This window comes from Perna viridis, chromosome 9 (assembly GCF_037379345.1).
Source record: "Perna viridis isolate PV_CMFRI_1.1 ecotype Kerala chromosome 9, ASM3737934v1, whole genome shotgun sequence".
Lineage (NCBI taxonomy): Eukaryota > Metazoa > Mollusca > Bivalvia > Mytilida > Mytilidae > Perna > Perna viridis.
In genome coordinates, this window is record NC_142453.1 from 27,823,114 (window position 1) to 27,844,216 (window position 21,103).

Below are 21,103 nucleotides of genomic sequence, written 5' to 3' on the forward strand. Positions count from 1 at the left end.
AAAACAGGAGTCCCTTAAATCTTCAGTTGACTTGATGAAATGGTAGATTAATTTTATTTGCAGAAGTAATAGAATATCATTGAGCTGAATAATTGCCAGAAATATGTTTATTGGTAATAAAAGAGGTATTGAATAACAGAAAGGGAATTACATATGGACTACATTAGTGTAAACATATTTTATTTATTTAGAAATTCTAACAATAGTATAATAACATAAATAAAATGTAAGCAAAGGATTCGGAAACAAGCTTTAAGCTTTTATAAATCCGTTTCCTAGGGACTATATTTTTGTGTAGAGTTCAGAAATAGTAGGGAAGTTCCTGACATAAACTGGTATTGTGATCTTGAAGTATCAAAAACCAAAACAAGAAGCTCCCAGGAGCTTGAGTCACTCACCTGTTTAAATTTTTGCCTATCAAAGGCAATAACCCTAACAAAATTCTCCGACAATTTTAAGGATCATTTCATCAAGTGAAAAATTCTTTTTATCTATTATAGTTTTCAAGATATTTGGCTGATAATATAACAAGGAGTCATCTGAAAACATTGTTCCAATGCTGACTTTTGTAGGCCTTATAATTAGGATAAATTTGGCAATTGAAAGAATTTGGCTAAACCTAACGGTTTTGGAGATATATGCAAACAACTTCTGTTTGACAAATATATTCTGTTTTTAGTAACAGCAACCATGTTTTTCAACGGATAATAAAATCCCATGTCAGTTCTAAGCAGAATCCCCTAAGGAACATTCATACCAAATTTGGTTCCAATTGGTCAAGTAATGTCAGAGGAGAAGACTTTTGACAGATATAAAATTAAAAAAAAAAAAAAAAAAAAAAAAAAAAACAACCATTGAAAAAGGACAATTAATCCAACATTATTAACAGATTAAAATGAAAATTTGACCACAGATAGATTTCATCATGCTGAACACTTTTACAGAGTCAGAATTATGCTTAACCTAGAAGTATTGCAACAAACTTCAGTCTGACTTTTGTCAGTATTTTTAGTAATACGATACCCCAAGGAATATTCATACCAATTTTGGTTCTAATTGGTCAAATTGTGTCAGAGGAGAAGAGTTCTGAAAAATTGTTAATGATGACGATGACGATGACAAAGACAAAGACGGATGCCAAGTAACGGGAGTAGCTGACATGGCATTTGTCCAGGTGAGCTAAAAAGGTGTGGACAGGTGTCCTGACAAATGCACAGGAAGACAACTATGATCATAATTCAGTATATACCATGGGCGGGGGGGGGGGGGGGCCAAAATCATTGACTCACAGACAAGAATGACAAATATACAGAAAACAAAAGAAATTGTATTCATTACTTTATAACCTTACAATATTGCACAAAAATTCAAAGACAGCACACAAATGGATTTGTTCTATATCTTAATTAATAATTGCACATTATCTGTTTTTACAGTAAAAATATATAAAATGGAAATAAATATAACTAAATTCTAACAACTGTAAAAGTATATTAATTCGTGGATTCCAATTTTCGTGTATTAGGGAAGAAACACAAGTTCTTGGATTCTTGAATTCATGCTTCTGAGGATTTCAGTATATAGATCAATGAAAACCTTGTTTTCATTGGGAACCAAATTTCGTGGTTTGGCCAACCCACAAAAAAACACGAAAATTGGTACCCCACGAGCAATAGTATTTTCACAGTATACTATAACAACTCATTATCTAATTTCACAACTAAACAGTATATGTTTTGTATAAACTAAATTGACATAATAACCATACCTATACACAGGTTGATTTTTTTAACTGTTGTTTGCAAGCGCATGATTTCATAAATCATTTTGTAAGATACATACATATTTCACAAAGCATCTTTTTCTGTTATTTTGCAAACAAAAAAAAGATATACATTTTCAATAAATGAAAAGTGTTTTGATATGACATAAGAACTTTATCTTTAAAATATTTTTAAAGAATTTTTTATTCCAAACTACATATGATACATTTATAAATATTTATTCTAAAAATTGTAGAAAAATGTTCTATAAAAATGTAATGGAAATGAATTTCTTTTATAATTAGCAGGAAAAAATGTTCAGTGATCCCTCATCATCATTTCAAAATATGAAAGAATAGAAAAGTATTCCTTTTTCTAATTTTAGTTATTTTATAGACTTTTTTTAAATGTTCATAAAAGGAGGAGGCTCAACCATCTCAAAATTATGTTCAGTGACAAATGTTTTTTTAAAATTAAAATTCTAAAGCATATTCAACATCTACCGGGTATGAAAAACATTAGGAAAATTTATAGACACAAAAATATATAAGATATGATCTATCTTAAGGCCAAGTTAACTTAAATGGTAGATTGTCATCCAACCTAAAAACAAAAAAATATGGGGCCGATAGGAGTATTTTATTATTTTTTTTTCCTTATCAGACATTTCCAAGCCACATCAGTTTCAGAGAAGAAACATCATTTTAGTCACCAAGAAATGAATGATTTGTGTGTTATAGTATTTCAATACTAGAAACTGACGTGAAAAAAATCCTGATTTCAAATTTTGTTTATATTGTCAATTTTTTAAAGGGATGAGAATCAGTTAATTAATATTATTTGGCCTTAGATTAAAAAAAAAAATTACCATACAATTTACACATGATAACGTTTACCTAGTCCATGAGTTTGTGTCAGTATCAATCGCATACATTTTGACCTACCTGTTAACCTTCCCACATAGTTACTTCCACAAAAATAAAAAAAAGTAACATCTAGCACATAAAAAATGTTAGATTTGTGGGAGATTTTCAGTTAAAACTTTAACATTATTTACTTTAACATAAAAACCTCCAACATGAGACAGTGTCAATTGGGGAGAATCTCCACAGTGTCAGTAGGGGAGAATCTCCACAGTGTCAGTTGGGGAGAATCTCCACAGTGTCAGTTGGGGAGAATCTCCACAGTGTCAGTAGGGGAGAATGTTTCATAGGTTTGATTTTGCACAATGTATTTTAAAAAAAAAACCAATCAGACAGAAAAATACAAATCTATAAAATCTACATCTTTATAAAATATGGGAAGAAAATAAATATATTTAAATATTAATCTTCACAGCCAAAATTAAGTGCAAGACTTGAGTATATCATAAAAAGAACAATATAAGATGATCATATGATTTGATCAACATATCACAGTTAAAAATGGTAAATCTCTCCTTAAAATCAGTAATCGCTATGATATAACATAACAATACATGTATATTTTCAATATACATGTAAAACAAGTACTATCTTTGAAAAAAAAGCCAACAAAAAAAATCTTGTTCTTTTTACTTATAATTTCTACATTTCATTCAGGAAATAACACATGGCATGCAATTTCAATTTTCAATGCAGTTTTTTTTCTAGTGCCACTAAGTTATCAGTATTTGGCAAATGGGGAAACAGGATGGCAATCAGGTGACTTGCGTTTCCAAGGAAGAGCATCTTTAAGGTCAAAGGGTAAAAAGCAAAACTATACAGACCACATTGAAAAAAAATCACAGAATGTTTTTAGCCACGTCCTCATCATATAGCAGGAACAACAAAGCTAATTAAAAACTAATTAAAAAATAATAAGAGATCCCTGTTTTTGTCATGGATCATGTCATTGAATGACTGAATAAAATTGTCAGCCTATTAGATTATAAAATTACAGCTTGCATCATATCCGTTAACTCATGTTTTATTCTTCTTCCTTAATAGACTGAGTAATACAAAATGCATGTAAAGCACAGTTAGAAACTCAATAAAAGTACAAGGATTTCAATAACAGCACCTATAAGTTTCTCAACAGGAAAAAAAAGGATTTATTTAAAAATGAAACCCAATTGATTTAAGATTGATTTTGACAACACTTACCCTGAGTTCTGACCCCTGGAAAAGACAAAAAAATGTAGAATTGATGAAAGAATGTACAGCATACTGACTTACAGTATGGTGAAAATGTTATGACACAGTAAATTCTGTCAACGAATATTCTTTCTCATTGAAGGAAACACTTTGTTTAAGCCAGCTTTTACACACCCGAGGTTAACAAATATGAAAGCAGAAATTGGTAAAATCATTAGTAAATATACAGTAAAATTGAATCACAATAGTAATACCCAGATTTGAAAATGTGGAAGTCCACATTAAGTGGAAAAGGATCAGGCCTTGGTTAAAAAAAATATCTAATTGAGATTTTCCTCAAACCCAGGAGTTTTTCCTCAAATCTCCAATTTTAAGTATTTTGATTGGTTCAAATTTGAGTTGAGGATGTATCCAAAGAACATCTCAATTTGAGATTTTTTTTATGAAACCAGGCACAGGTCTGCATTAAGTTTACACTTGTTCAAAATATGGGTATATTGAAACTGAGGAGACTTTTGATGATGTGTGGATAAGGCAGATTTCTGATTTAATCAGACTGGTTTATATAGGTTTTACTATAATATCACAATTATGTTATGGATCAATGTTACCAGTGATTGTTCCTGTCTCAGCCAGAATAGCTACGATCAGGAACACAATGTAAACAACAATTAACAACATCCCATACGGCTTTGACATTCGGAACTTAGATAACGGGACAACGACTAAAGAGGTCACAAGACTCAACATCAGGAAGGAGGCTAACACTACTTCTTCTACTGTAATTTTTATCTGGAATAAGATAATGTATTAAAGTCGAGTTAAAGTCAATGAAGAATTAAATGTTCATGATTGATACAAAGAGAATATCACATGGCAAAATCTGTATCATCCCAAGATGCTGTGAATTGCAAATTTTTCGCTGTTTCTACGTTCAATCTTCTATCTTACAGTTCTAAATTTGTGATCTTCCCTTAATCATACTTTTATATTCTTCTAAGATAATACTCATAACAGCTTAATTCTCCTGTTACAAGTTTTACCATGAAAAAACACCAAAAATTAGCATATCACAAAATTTCACTGTTGACAGTTTCTATATCAGCACAAGGGCCTCGGACCAGAAGACTGATATTGAGGATGATGCAGCAAGTGATAGAGATTTTGCAATGTACTATACACTTCATCATATATTTAAATAGGAGAGTATTACAGAAAACAAAATGTCCAAGAGACCCTGTAAGGAAAATGATTGAGAATTCCAAAAAGGAGTGTGATAAAAGTTAGCCATTTGATACATCAGGTGCGATAAAGGGTGAGACGTTACAACATTTATCAGATATTCAAAACTACTGTATTAAGTACAAAATATATGATAAAAAACATATGCCATGTATTGATACAATATTACTATCCCATAATTGTAAAATATAAAATGATATTTTGGACTGAAACTTTTGGACAGAATTTGCATTAAGAAATACATGCAATAATTCATGAATAAACAACAAGAGGTATTTGTTTTATTTAAAGTTTTACCTACCATTAATTTAGAGTAATTCTTTTTTATATATATAGATGCTCTTTAAGTAATGAGTGATTTAAATCATTTCTCAAATAATATAAGATAGTCAAATTTAGATTTTCAACAAGTGAGCTTCAGCCAGCATGTTAAAATATAAATTTTACAATAGTGAGTGGAAGAATGGAAATAGGAACCAATAAGACTGATGAGAATCATTTTCTCTAATGAAACCTATAGGAAACTTGCAAAATGTAAAATGGCACTAAATCTCTTAAGACATTTTATCACTTTAAGTCACATGCATTTCTAATCACAGGCTTAGAATGGAAAAATAATTTCAACAAAGAAAAAAGAATGAAAAAAGATTATAAACAAGATATTTCTACCTTGTAAGTGCCACCATTCTTGATTGTTCCAATAGTAAATGGTATTCCAATACCTAATAATAAATCTGGCTTTGGTTCAGGAAAAAAAAAATTCCCCATAAAAGATTTACAACAAAGTACATGCACATTTAATAGATCAGTTTCTGGTATCATGCTTGTTCAATTAACACAAAAAAAAACCTATGGAGAAAAATCCTCCCTGATAAAAAAGTAACAATAGCGTCGTCCATGATATATGGCACTATGTACATAATGTGCAATGAAAATCTATATTGAGAATTTGTATAGGTGACAACCTTTGTACTATGACCTTGTTTTCTTTGGTAGTTATATTTATCTTTTTGTATATTTGTGTTTTTTGCACTTGATTTGTTCAGCTGGATTTTCTCTGGCTTCAATTTCTCCATTAGAGTCTTGTTTGTGTATTTTTTAAACATTTACTGTTGCAGATGTTATCTATTATGTATTTCCCCAAATTTTGTTAAAAAGGATACTGAATAAAGGTCCTCCAAAACAGGCTGACATCCCCATCCTAGGGAATCCCTGTCTAGCCATCACAGTATCTGCTATCAAATCTATAAATAAACATTATCTATTATTAGACAATCTAAATTAAGAACCAAGAAAATCTCAATATAATTATTTCAAATATTTTTATTACTTACTTACTTAATCCTCTTCGTCTCCAGTGACAAATAAGGCTACAATTGTTTCCCGCCATCTGGGTCTGTCTAAATATTTCTATTAGGTGACCAAAAATCAAATAACATAATTTGCCCTATTCAATTATGGACTTGTGGTCTCATTGGTGCCTAAGTGTTTTCAGACCAATTCAGGATAAAATACACTTTTTAGTATTCAAGTGTTAAATCATAATGTGCAAAATTAAATAAGGCCTAACAATTGACAAGCTAAGAAGACATGCCAGGAAAAAGGACATATTTAGTTTCAATAATGCATGCAAAAAACCAACATTCCAATCTCTACCGATATATTTTTCCCGCTGGTGCAAAATGTACTATTTTGTAAAATAATAAGCCTATAAAAAATGGGATTAATTCTATTTGAAGCAGACATCAATAACACGTCCAAAGACATTAAAAGATCTTAAGATTCTACAATGGAATTTGACTTAACCAAACCCCTCTCAACTGAAATTTTGTTTTTGGTTTAGTCAGGTGTTTTGATCATTCAGGTCCTAATGCACATAAACTGACATAAAGGGGAATTCAAAAGACTACTGGTGTGGACTGGTTTCTTGTTTAATCAGGGTTCAGTTTAAACAGGTTTCATTGTACAAGGGAGGTAATTAGAGGACATACTTATGAAAGTAAATTGAAATTTACCTCCTATACTATTACCCCAGGCCAGTAATGTCAATCCAAGGATGGCATCACTAATGTTAAACACTATACCAAATGTCTGCAAATAATCAAGACACAAGTTACCAGATTAAATAATTTGAAGAGTTCTTAATTTGATATTTTTAAGAAATACTGTGGAAAATTTCAAGTTGACATTCATGGTCCTCTGATTACAAGAGTTTTCAACTCAATAAAACAATTTCTGTTACATAGCCAACTTGAGATATATTTGAATAAAACGATTTCATTAATATTATAGTTTCTTCTTTAATTATATTACTTCCCTGTTTACTCTGATAAACAATAATTTATTTCCTAGTTATAATGCAGAAAGTAAAATTGGACATACCTGTAAAATATTGACAATTTCATTTGCTATTATATATATCCATATCACAGCCACTACAAAACCTAAATAAGCTAAAATCTGAAAAGAAAACACTATCTTTAAAGCATTAAATGTATGAATGTATACCCATTTTTTCAGCATTTTTCTGAACATTTAGAAAATGTATCGATCATAAAACTCCATATGTATGTTGACTTTTAAGACAAGCAATAATCATTAAGACTGGTTAATAAATGAAATCTGTTTTTCTTTATACTAGATCACTTACATATCTTCCATCAGTAATAATGATCCTAAGCATTGCCTTGGACCATTACAGTCTTATTTGGGTCATTATTACTGTACAGACCTTGGATATATAACTGGTCCATTATAGAAAAACACATTTATAAAGGGCTATTCCAGGAATAGAATGTACAGACGAGTTAGACAGCAATTTTTTCAAAAAGTGTATAGGTGTATATATTCCAAAGTATACATAGTTATACATAGTTTTGAAAATTTTATTTTAATTATATGTGAAGTGGGGTTTAATGAAGTGTGTCATCTAATCTTCTCATACACTTTTCCTGGAATAACCCTAATACCATAATAGAAGTTTGTATTTCATACAAATATGTATACCCATTTTAATCAGGTACCTATAAAATGATCTTACCTATTAAAATACATTGTCTGAAAAATTAATCTGAGTAAATTGATTTAAAAATGGCATTACTAGCACCATAAATGCTCGCAGATGATTTTGTAACTCTTAGATAAAGTCAACTTAAATAGTAACGTTTGCTTCTGTCATAATGTGTCAATAGTTCTGTTCAATTCATGTGACAAGTGTCTGGTTTTTATGAATGAAAGTATTTTCTTTTCTATGTATTCTATGCTGTGCATGCTTCGCTTTGTTTATATATTATTATGCTTTGTTATATTTTCATACAATAACAGTCGGCTTAAGGAACATACAAGAGCTCATAATTGTCTTGTTTATCTATATATACCCTATCCTATACAGACTTCAAATAAAATTTTCTTTACATAATATAAAGACTAGATTATAAGAAGTTGTGTCAAGTCATCCCAACACCCCAGTCAGGTTGTGGTAGGATTGTAAAATCCTGACTACTGAAAAAAGAAGTTAAAAAATAAATATAAAGACAGAAAGTTTTTCAGCAATACCAAATCTGACTTCCCAATCACATTTGTAAGCTTTGCAAATTTGCAAACTTTTCTCAAGAAAATATACTGTACTACTTTTATACTTATACTCAGATATTTCCAACACTTACTGGATGATATGCTGGTTGTTGTTCATCTTTCGATGTACAGAAAACAACAACTGCTAAAACAGCACCAATTATAATAAAAATGACCCAAATAGGGAAAGAGCTGCCTATTGTATTTAGTCCAACTGAAAATACAAAAAAACTAAAAAATCAGCTTAATATAGCTTAATAAATACACAAACCACATATACATATATTTAAGTATTTCCTAGGGTTTTCAAGTCAAAAACATGTAACTTAAATACACTTTGCAATATACCCCGTACATTTCTGATTAAATATGTTAGTTTCACAAAAGTGCAACTCATGATCCACAGTTCTTCCTCTTACTATTTGTCAAGTTTTTCCAAATAAAATTAACTATTGCAATGCTGGATTATGACAAACATTTTACGATTTTTTTCTTTTGAACTTTATAAGTATGGAAACACAACTCTAAGTGTTGATATCAACACTGGAGCATGGTGATAAACTTATTCATTAAACGTGTAAAATTCATGAGGCATTTCAGCCCCAAAAAACATCAAATACAGTCAAAAGATTTCCTAAATTATAATGCAGTCAAAAGATTTCCCAAATTATAATGCAGTCAAAAAATTTCCCAGATTATAATACAGTCAAAAGATTTCCTAAATTATGATACAGTCAAAAGATTTCCTAAATTATTATACAGTCAAAAAATTTCCCAGATTATATTACAGTTAAAAGATTTCCTACATTATGATACAGTCAAAAGATTTCCTAAATTATGATACAGTCAAAAGATTTCCTAAATATTATACAGTCAAAAGATTTCCTAAATTATAATACAGTCAAAAGATTTCCTAAATTATGATACAGTCAAAAAATTTCCTAAATTATGAAACAGTCAAAAAATCTCCTAAATTATTTAGGAATAATGTAAAATGTAAAATTATTTGTAAATTTTCTATACAATAAAAAAATCTGACAAGAATTGCATCTAAGAAAAGGAAACTAAACAAATTAATGAAAACAATTTAGTTAAATTCTACTTAATTTTTTGCAATTTTTTTCCAGACCACTAATTTCCTATTTTCCGAAACTCTTCTTTTAATTGATTCTCATATCACTATTGGGTAGTACTAAATGTATTTACAATTATATGAAAGTTGACAATATTTATTTATTTACAGTGTCAATGGGGGAGAATCTCCCACATAAGACAGTGTCAATGGGGGAGAATCTCCCACATGAGACAGTGTCAATGGGGGAGAATATCCAACATGAGACAGTGTCAATGGGGAGAATCTCCCACATGAGACAGTGTCAATGGGGAAGAATCTCCTACATGACACAATGTCAATGGGGGAGAATTTCCCATATGAGACAGTGTCAATGGGGGAGAATCTCCCACATCGGACAATGTCAATGGGGAGAATCTCCCACATCGGACAGAGTCAATGGGGGAGAATCTCCGATATGAGACAGTGTCAATGGGGGAGAATCTCCCACATGAACTATTACAAAGGTTAGCAGGTATGCATGTAGTAGGAAATAATGTAACAAAACCAAAAAAATGCCTTCAGCTTCATATGAAAAAGTTGTTTATCTAAGAGACATTATGATTGGAAATAATTTACAAACTATAAAGGAATGGTTAAAATTAGGTCAAAGATGACAGGAGATTTTCTTTGTGTCTTATCAGTAAAGTCAGATACCTTTTGTGGCAAAAGCACCAAATGTAATGCCAGTAAATAACTGTAGTGAGTTTAAGTATCTGTTCCATTTATGGTTCTCTTCATTGTAATCTACCACAGGCACCGTTACTATTAATAGGAACACTAATGGACTCTATAAATAAAACTAGTTAATGAAGGTATTTACTTTCGTGATAACTAATAGTTGCAGATTCTGTCAAGTGAACATATTTGCAGATATCAATTTTATGGTTTCAAAAAATGATACATAAGCATTATAGTGTGCTAAAAAATCAATTTAACAACTACATTTTTGTCTGGCTTTCTGTCAACTGTGAAAATAGCATGAATCAGTACATCACAAAAATAATTATTATTTATTAATTTATTAATTGACATTTGTGAATCTTACATGTGATGTAGGATTCCATGTTTTCCGTTTGAAGACTTTTGGTAAGAATATTGGATATAAATTTATGGATAGCAAAAGTGGACAAAAATGTCTACTTATTAATACATCATGTTTATAAATAATTATTGTAATCATTTATATATATTTAAAAATAGGCATTTTTGTCCACTTTGGATTGTCATACAACTTTTAGTCGGTTTAACTGTTACCTTGAACACTTCATAGGCTTTGGCATACCACTTCATATCAGACCATTCATCTACGTCAATAGGGTTGATGGCTGATAAAAACTCCTGGAATGGTGTTTGTGGCTCTTTGTCACTGTTGTCATGGTGATTTTTCGGTGGCAATAATGGTTTCCCTTCACCAAAATCTGAAAATATATTTATGCCAGTAATAATGGTGAAATTTTGATAAAAATCATATAATTGCAGTCATAATAATTTTACACAATTTATCTGCTTTACATTTTTTCAATATCAGTGTGACATTTTTTGACAGAACAGGCTAAATGTCATCATACAACTTTGGCACTGTTGAACTGATTATAGCCCCAATGATTTTGCACAGTTACAGTTCCTAAACGGATCCATTATTTGATGGATTGATGACAGATCCATCATCAAATGACGTATTTACACTTGAGGACGCCATTGACAAAAATAATATATATTCCTGTTATATTTGTATTGAATTATCCTTCAACTCAAAGATTAATGATGTTACAATTTAAAATTACATTGTTTCATTGACGTCAAAAAGTTATTCAGAGACAAATCTGGGTTCATTCAGAGCAAAATGACGTGTGAATTCATGTATGACCAGTGACCGATTTGACTGCAATTTTGTTATGTAAATGTAAATTTAAGAATTCCAGTGGATTGAATCCATTATACTACCATATTGAATTAACCCTAGGTTAAAGGTATTAAATCCACATACAAAAAATAAAACAAATGTGAAATAAAAGTAATTAATTGATGTTTAAATCTTTTGCATTATGTAAATATGTGTAAAAATTGACAAACAAAACAATTGAATCCATAAAATATATTAAACACTCAGCGTTCACATGATGCGATCACCGATTTAATGGATACGTTTCACAGATCAATGACTGATCGGAGATCGACGACCGATCGCAATTTCAGTTGCATGGATCTGTTCACGTACTGTATCCTGTATAAATTAACAGTTTGTCCTTATTAGCCATTGAATTAGAGAAAAATCACATAAAATCATCCATTTCTACATAAAAAGGGAAATAATTTCTATAAATATTCATCATATGAAAGCAAACGAAGATCAAATTGAACTTTTGATGCTGCTTCTTGAATATATTTCAGCTCTTCTGAAATCCTTCTAAATACACAGATACAACCTACAATAGTTGGATTAACCCATAGTTTATAGTTACAATGGATACTTTATATGATTACAGTCATGCCACAATACAACTTTGAAACTATACATATCAAAGATGGTTGGGACGATTAGGTCTATACATACAGAGAAGATTTTTGTGAAGTGCTTTGTGTCATTTTCTGTAAAAATCAGGCAGTGGGTGAATCAAGCTGGAAAAAAAGTCTTTCCTTGAAATCTTATTAAAAATGTTATTATAAATACAGACATTGCTTTCATTTTTTGTTTAAGCTTCAGTAATTTGAGGTATAAATTATATGAAATGCATTGCAATTTCATCATCAAAGGGAGACAACTCACTTTTCCAATATCACCCTTTTGTAACTTTGAAATCTCTTTTCTGCATCCTCAATCACTTCTAAAGATAAACAAACTGTCAATTCGTCTTAAACAGACCAAAAACTATGCGCCTACATTGTCAAATTAATGTGGTTTTTTTTTTTGAGAATTGTTTATTATATTTGTATTTTGCCTGATTCTTACAGACTCCAGTACTAAATAGAAGACATCAGACCCCAAGTTACTGTATGAATCTCAAATAGAATACATCAGACCCCAAGTCACTGTATTAATCTCAAACTGGTGAATGGTCCAGGTAAGAAACTGAGTGCTTTTTAAGCAACACATGAATAATTTTAATGCATTGATTTCCACTAAAATTTACTCATATTTTTACTCAATTACTTTAATAAGTACCATATCATAAAGTGTGGCACTAGTTATAAATCAGATAAAGCTGCTAGCAAAACAGTAAACAAATTGAAACAAACCACACAATAAGATCTTCGTAATACACTGACTTTATACTTACCTTCTCTACTGACAATTACTGAATCATCATCCTCTATTCCCTCTCTGTCTTCTGGCGCTAGAAAAAAAGATTGATCAAAAGTAGATAAATGAGACTATTATATTTTTTTTTATCTACGTACACTTTTAGTTGCCCAAAGACCACCTGGAGATGAACCATTGAGGCAGAAACAGAGGATATGGGAATAATCTGGAGTGAAAAGAAAACAAAGGATTGAGAAGAGTAGAAAAAGCTAGTCCTATGTACCTCTGGGTGAAACAAGGACTGGGTAGGTAGGTAGGTAGGTACATATTAAATTCCTTAGTGTTAAAAGAATTGTTCTTTGTCTGTTTTGGTGTTCCTTGCATTGTTTTGTCCGCAGATTTCCCCTTGTTTGTACTTTTGGTTATGCACTTATTGTCTTATCATCTTATCAAATAAAGATGGCTACACCTAAGGTTTTGATACAAAGATTTTAACTTTTAATGGATAATTAATTAGTCAATAGTAAAGACAAACACAAGGGATTGAGCATTTACTAGTTTCAATACTCACAAACAGTAACTTCAGCCAATACTGTGACTTTCTTTGTCTTTTGGTAAAAATAACGACCAATCACCACAACCAAAACATAAAACACATACATCAAAATAAAACCTACAAAATATTATTAAAGGTTCTTGTTAATGCATTTAATGCAACTAATAGAGAAAACAAAAAGTTCAACAAGTCAACAGTCCAAACTTACAAGACTATAAAACATTTCATTCTGCTTATTCAAGTGACAATTTTATAGGTATGGAGTGTCAGTGATGTCCTAGATATGTAGATACTCTGTCAAACATGAATGACTCAAAATCATTTTGTCAAAACTGACATATTTTGGAAGTGACTTCATATGCAATTGTTTCAGTTTTTAATGCAGATGCACATCAAACGAGTCTAGCATATTCCTGTCTGTCGAGACATCAGCAATAAAACATACTAAGGTTGCATTATCAATAAAATTAAATGTAATTTGAATATGAATAGCTCCGTCCCATATAGTCAATACCTAAAATTGTATAAAAATTTAACAGGATACAATGCAATACAGTTTACATTACATGTACATGTATATTGATAAATCATAGCATTGGCAAGTGTTTTCCTCTCTAGAGCCATGTTTATTGTAAGCTAATCGTTGGTTTAAATGACAATATAACATCATCATAATTGATTGATTAATCAATGATCAAGTTAATTTGCTTTATTAGTATACAGCTTGATTGCTTTTGATGTCACCAAGATAAGGTACACATTAAGATAAAAATTGGGAATTTATGGAACATTAAGTGATACATGATCATGTAATGGCGAAAAAAATGAGGATGGCATAAAAAAAAAGGTTCAAAATAGACTTCATCAAAAACCACATTTTTGATCTTGCCGAAAATTTAACTTTAGCTGTATTTCATGGTATTTAAATCTTTTCAAGATGAATGTATCCTGTGGGATACACAATGCGCAGGGCGAATGTATCCTTCAGGATACATAGTACACATGATTTTTTTCATTGGTTTTTATACCATTTATCACCCTCTTAGTTGACTCACAATGAATAACTCTGAATTAAAGATATTTAGCCATTTGTATTGTTCACTGTCATCACCCAAAAAGCTGATTACAAGACTTGATTTTACTAAATAAAACCTTTTAAATAAAAATTTTTCTGTGCTAAAATTAGATCGGACGTTGCAAATGTCATGGTGATGCTTTTAGAGAAAATAAATTCATAATAAACAAAGGTTTAAGGCTTTAATTGTAATTGATTATGGTAAATTTGGACGAAAATTGAAGATAAAGATTCCAATGTTTGTCCTTCTACACTAATACAATTTATAGGTAAGTTTTTACAGGAATAATATTGACTTGAAATAGAAAATATGTTCGAGTTTGGTAATGCAATACTATTATTTATGTTAGGTAAGTTCAGAAGTCGTCTGTTCTGGTGTTAAACATGTCTTTGGATGAATCTGAAAGTGAATTTGAAGGTTTTCGCCTAATAATACCTAAACACTTCATGTGGTGTAGTATAAAAAGTCACTACAGAAAAAAACAGAACAACACATTTCATGCCAAACTTCATTTCTATACTCTTAATAGTTAAATTCTTAAGTTTAAAATGCTTGTTCAATGCTTGCATTTCAAATTTGAAAATTAAACTATCCCTACAGTAGAAATACCTCATACAAGTTACACTAGATGCAATGTATTATTTTATATATTTTACCTATAGCTTCTAATTTTCCAATTTCCTTTCTCCATAATACTGTAAATGTTAGGAATGTAGCAGCTAAATAAAATATCACATCACGAAGGAAAGGTCTCTGCATAGCATCAAAAGGGCAGATAACTGCTATTGTTCCAGCTACAACTGTTGTCACAAATACACCAGCACCTGTAATGTTAAAGTTATCAGTTTACATACTGCCATTTCATTTCTTATGTACTTCTCAATCAAGCAAAATGTGTACAAGGTGTGGCACATGAAGTAAAAATACACAGAGATTTTACTGTCAAAGTGTTTGTAAAGTTTGCCTTTTTGAGATACTGATAGTTCAAATTTATTTAAAATGCACTATATAAAAATAGCAGGAAAAATTTTCCCAAAGTTTTTCCTATATAAGCAGTCAAAAAATATCTACGTCACAGATGCTTCAGAATAAATTTAAATAGCTTTTCAGTTGTTTTCTAGATGTATTTGAATATATCTGAGGCAAAACAGACCAAATTGAGAAAAATGATGTGCCACTCATTGCGTGATTCTGACACAGAATGGTACAATAATCCTGAGACTCATACAGCTGAACGTGGTTCTTGAATAAAGAATCAACTCTTAAAAAACTTATTCCTTTGATCTTTTAGCATTTATTTTCTAGTATAACAAAAGACAAATACAAATGTTTTTTTTTTATTTAAATGACACGAAGATGAGTAATACAATTTCATTCAAAGAACAAGGGAGAGAGCACAAAAATCTAAAAAATATCTTTTGTTTACCTTACAGTCTTAAGATTTAGCTACAGACTTGAAGCATAAATGTTGATTTTCTAATATCACAAGAAAAGGCATGGTGTACATCATGTATATGTCAAAGAGATATATGTCAGACAAAAACCCAATCAGGATGAAAACGTTAGCCAAAGGTCACCCCTTGGTCTTCAGTGAACGATGACGAAATCCTTATACCACAAGGCTGGCTGCAGCTGGATCCAAAACATCATTATACATAGGTACAGTGAAAGATATCTGATTTTAGTATTAGATATCAATACAAAACCATTTATACTACAAATACAACAATATTGTTCATATGAGAACTCATTTTATCACATAACTTACCAAGAAGAGCACCAAAGGCTAGACCAGGATCACCATTTTTGGCACTGCCTACAGCAGCAATGGCAGAGAATATATCAGGTGCACCATTACCAAAGGCTAAAAATGTTACACCCTTATACAGGTTAAGGATTTGATATGGAAATTTGAAAATTAGCCAAAACTAAGATTTGAAAAGTTTGAGATAACTGTGCAGTATATAGATTTGTATGCATCAAATCAAGATTTATCATGACAAGTCCACAAATACATAAGTGTACAATGCACTTAGCTCTGTTAAATTCTAATGCAACAGTCGTATAAATCTGTGACAATTAAAAATCTGGAAACTACTGTAACAAATGTACATGGGTTAAATATTTTAGGCAGCCAATTAAGAAACTAATATACTGCAATTCATGATTTTTGCCAATGAAATTTCCACAATGAAGCTTGCATTACAATTACCATGATTTCAGAATAAGTACTTAAACTTCTTATATATTTGTTCTCTTGTATATAAAGGACAGAAAATTATACAGATTTTTTTAAAAATGAAATTGAATATCTACCAATTTTGAGATACATTTTATGCTTAAAAATGCATCTGCAATCAAAATTACTTTTCAATTAGTACTGATACATAAACATAACAAACAAATACATGTCAACTACATATAGAGCTATGGTCATTCATTTACTCAACTATTTTTCTGTCAAGAAAAAATTTACACAGCATATAAGGATACAGCTATATTGTGACTCAGTCGAAGAGTTTTTGATATCACAGTTAATGATGGACAAAAGCTGAAAAATAAAAAAAAATATAACTTTAAATACAATTTTAGATACAATTACTGTGGAACCAATTTTCATGGTTCTCGTGAACTGAGTAAATCACGAAATTTGGTTCCCGACGAAAAGGAAATTTCCTATTTGTTTATATGGTAGAGTTGTCAAATCCACGAATTCAAGAATCAACAAACTAATAACTTTTCCCTAAACCAAGAAAATTGGTTCTTATGGATAAAAGTGCTTCCACAGTATTTAGTTGTTGAATTTAAAGAAATTTCTTACTCTTCAGTACTCTTGATTTTCATATTAGATAAAATGTCATTAAGTATGTTTACATCCCATCATTTGTGTTTTTAATGTTTTAAGTCATAAATAACTCTCAAATTGATAAACATTAGTATACTAATTGTTCATGAGTACAAATTTTCATGCTTTTTTTAGTCTGAATTATTCACAAATTCAGCCCAGCAAAATACAAAGTTTCCATGACTAACTTAAAAACTCTTCTTAAATCTACAAATTAAAACTCCAAGATTTAACAAAATTGAAAAAAAACAACAACAAAAAAACAAAATTTGTATCCACCAAGAAAAGTACTTTCAAAGTAAACTTACTAATCATCAGCAGTAACTGCAAGACCAACAAATAAGAAGATCCACCAGACAAACTATAAAAAAATACAATTCTTTATTCATGTCATTAAAACTTTTCTTTAACATAGCCATTTTCTTCAAATACATTTTTATACCATTAAAACCGGAAATTTCTTTTTAAATAACGAAGCTTACTTTTACTAACCTTTCTAGAAGATACCTGCAAATATGCATGGGATATTGAAAGCTCATCTGGCACAACTGGAAAACTATATACTCTGTATTGGATTTTGTGGTATTTAACAAAGAAAACAAAAGGGTCTGGCTTGATAAAAATTTCAATTGATACCAAGGTATCTGACTCATAAATAAAATTTATTCATTTGATTTGTTGTTGAAACACCATGCCAACTAATAAAAATGGAGACCTCAGTTTCAGTATTATAGTAGATCTGGGCTTTGTTTTGTGTTTGTATATCAATTCATGACATCCTTACACATGTACTTAAAAGAAATATTTTATCACTGTAAAATTCTCAACTATCAGTATCAGACTATATAGCATGAACAATTTCATTAGTTTCAGGCTGAGAATTAGGAGCATGTATTTGAAAGTGTTTTATTGATGATTTATACTAGCAAAACATTAAAACACACTATTTTAAAGCATAAATTAACATTATATAGAATTAAGAACAGACATTTTAAATATGCACTATTGAGTTAAAGAAGCCAAGGCAATAAATCCAAAAATAAATCCCTAAAGTTCTTTTATAGTGACACATGTTGGGAATCTAGTGATAAAATCATCTTTAGACCACCAGCTAACACTATAAGCATGGTACAAAATTCAAAAGTGACACATGTTGGGAATCTAGTGATAAAATCATCTTAAGACCACCAGCTAACACTATAAGTATGGTACAAAATTCAAGTGTCTACTAATGACAAAAATGATAATGCAAGCATTAGCCCCATACCAATATATGACCACAAAATGTTTGTTAGTAGGAAATTTAAAAATTATATATACAAACCAATATAATCATGCCTATAGCCTTCAAAGAAGGTTTAAAATCACAGTAAACAAACTGGAGGTAGTCGATGAACCCTTCATCCAATGCACAATCGTCTGTGTTCTTAATGAAGTCGCATTGTTCACTTTTGTTCTCTTTTCTTACTTCTCGGCACTGTAATGACAATAAATAGAAACATCAGAAATTTGTTTTCTACAACACTAATTTTCTAATCAGTTTTGAAAGTAAAAACAAGCCAGGTAAGTTTTACATGTCAGAATTTTACATGTTGATAAATCATTTACTGAGAAATTGTTAAAATACTCATATCATGTGAGATGTATTTGGTATTCAACTTTTTCAATTAATAAATATGAAGAAGGAAGAGATAAAGACAAATAAAAGAAACAAAAACACATGTACTGTGGTCCCTTTGTGAGGTAATTATCTTCATTTTTTTTTTGGAACTCACGTTAGTAATAATAATGGAACTTTGTGACAAATAAACGGATATAGAAGTTCAAGTATCATGGTAGCAGTCATTTTATTGTTTAACCTAACTGCAAATCAAAGTTCTATAAATCCCTAGGACAACCTGAATGATCAGGAGTATTGATCAATCTTGAGTCAGAGTATATACTTATAGTGGGTTAACCCTCTCTGGTGGTCAAACGGTTAAGCTTTCAATAAAAATTCAAAACAACAATTGATGGACTTGTTTTGTTTCTATACAAGAAGTCTGAAAATTCTTCTATTAAATGTCAAAAAAAAATTTTATGATTGTAAATGCCGACTTCAGGATTGGATGAATGACAAGGGTCATGGGCCGCCATAATTGTTTTTGTTTAATCTGGTTCCAGTGCAAAGGTGAAATTCTTAGTCATGTGTGCATTTAATTATTATTTGATTTTATTGAGGAATGTTTCCTAGATAGCAGATCATAAATCAGTTCTATCTATTTTGTTGTTGTTTGGAAATCAATATTAAAAATGAATCTAATTTTGAATGCATACACAGATTTTTAGGGTGTACACTAAATCACCATGGTGATATTATAAAAGAATAATAAACATAAATGAAAAATTGAGCTGATTTGAATATGTTAGTCAACACCTCTTGACCTGACCTTGATGATGTATGATCCTTATATGCAGGCACAAGTTCTCCATTAAAAAATATCAAAATTTGTGATTGTGCCGGAAATAGGTTGCACCAGAAACAGATTAAACCACTATACTACTGTCTCAATGAATGTCTTTTAAATGTTGGGAAACATGTATCAGTAAAATAACTAGATACTGTAGCTAACATTGTTTATGTCTCTGATATTTTAACTTTTTATATTATATTTTGTACACTTTGCAAAGCAAATTTTTAATTGTTCCCTCTATGGGACTCCAACTCATAGCACTGTGACATCCTTAGCAACACCGCCTGCACAATGTCCAACGTCCTAGACCATTCGGCCAGCTAGGCTATATAAAAACTAGCCTTCGCTGTCCGTGTCATTTGTTCTCATAGGATAAATCTAGGGTTGTAACTTAGTTCATGAAGTATGGTAGTACAGGACAGCTCATCTAGGTGTTGTTATGTAGGATAGAGAATCAAATAAACGATACATGTCACAATAAATAGACTTCACAGCAGTACAAGTTCGAGTCCCACAGAGGGAATGACCAAATTTTGCTTTTCAAATTTGACAGTTCTAACATCTTAAGGAATTTTTATAGTTGTTGAACCCTGAACAGTGGAGGCAAGTAAACCATTGGACACACTATTAAAAAATGATGCAGCTCTGAATTTGGATTGCAATTAAATGTTTGTCACAAGACAAGATTTTGACAAAAGCATAGACTGTGCCTAAACCATTTTTTTAGTTTGTAGAATAGGTCTAGAACAAAAAAAATCTTACGTTATTCATACCTCACTGTCATTGCTTCCCATCAAACTTCTCATGGAGAAAGTACTTTGTAAAGGCTGTTGATTAGGTTTAATTACAGGTGGGCTCAATGGCGATTTCAAGCAGGAGATCACATAAATGGCCAAAAACATAATTGTGACCACACAGATCTTGATGCATCCTGAAACATTTGACACTCTTGTCACAGTTTTACTCTTCTCATTAACTGTCATTTTCAGTAATGACCCATTTAGATATAAATAATTTGTTTTTATCACATGTTGACCGACCAGATAACTTTATCAACATTAAATCAGAGTTATCGCTCTTGGAATTACTACTCAAATTAAAGTGCTCATTTACAAAAGTGAACAAA

The 21,103-nt window shown here is 30.6% G+C and overlaps 1 protein-coding gene across 1 annotated transcript; it reads right to left on the reverse strand.

The window, feature by feature from the left end:
* Positions 1–1,307: 1,307 nt before the first annotated feature.
* LOC148607601 (mitochondrial sodium/calcium exchanger protein-like) lies at positions 1,308–21,063 on the reverse strand. Its single transcript, XM_088544715.1, has 16 exons — positions 20,751–21,063; positions 18,849–19,001; positions 17,833–17,885; positions 17,173–17,230; positions 16,448–16,559; positions 15,336–15,503; positions 13,619–13,720; positions 13,085–13,141; positions 11,061–11,224; positions 10,461–10,593; positions 8,785–8,906; positions 7,502–7,579; positions 7,135–7,210; positions 6,283–6,363; positions 5,789–5,853; positions 1,308–4,669 (listed from the first exon to the last, which is right to left on the reverse strand). Exons 1-16 carry the CDS (start codon positions 20,958–20,960, stop codon positions 4,472–4,474), a joined length of 1,830 nt encoding a protein of 609 aa, XP_088400841.1. The 5' UTR covers positions 20,961–21,063; the 3' UTR covers positions 1,308–4,471.
* Positions 21,064–21,103: the final 40 nt, after the last annotated feature.

Bases quoted from the DNA above. Each gene is read 5' to 3' on its own strand.
- LOC148607601 (XM_088544715.1), bottom strand. From the start codon at position 20,960: ATGACAGTTAATGAGAAGAGTAAAACTGTGACAAGAGTGTCAAATGTT. The intron at 17,231-17,832 runs GTAAGTTTACTT...TTTATTTTTCAG, and splicing joins GCAGTTACTGCTGATGATTA to CTTTTGTCCATCATTAACTG. The intron at 11,225-13,084 runs GTAAGTATAAAG...ATATATTTTCAG, and splicing joins AGTAATTGTCAGTAGAGAAG to ATTTTGGTGAAGGGAAACCA.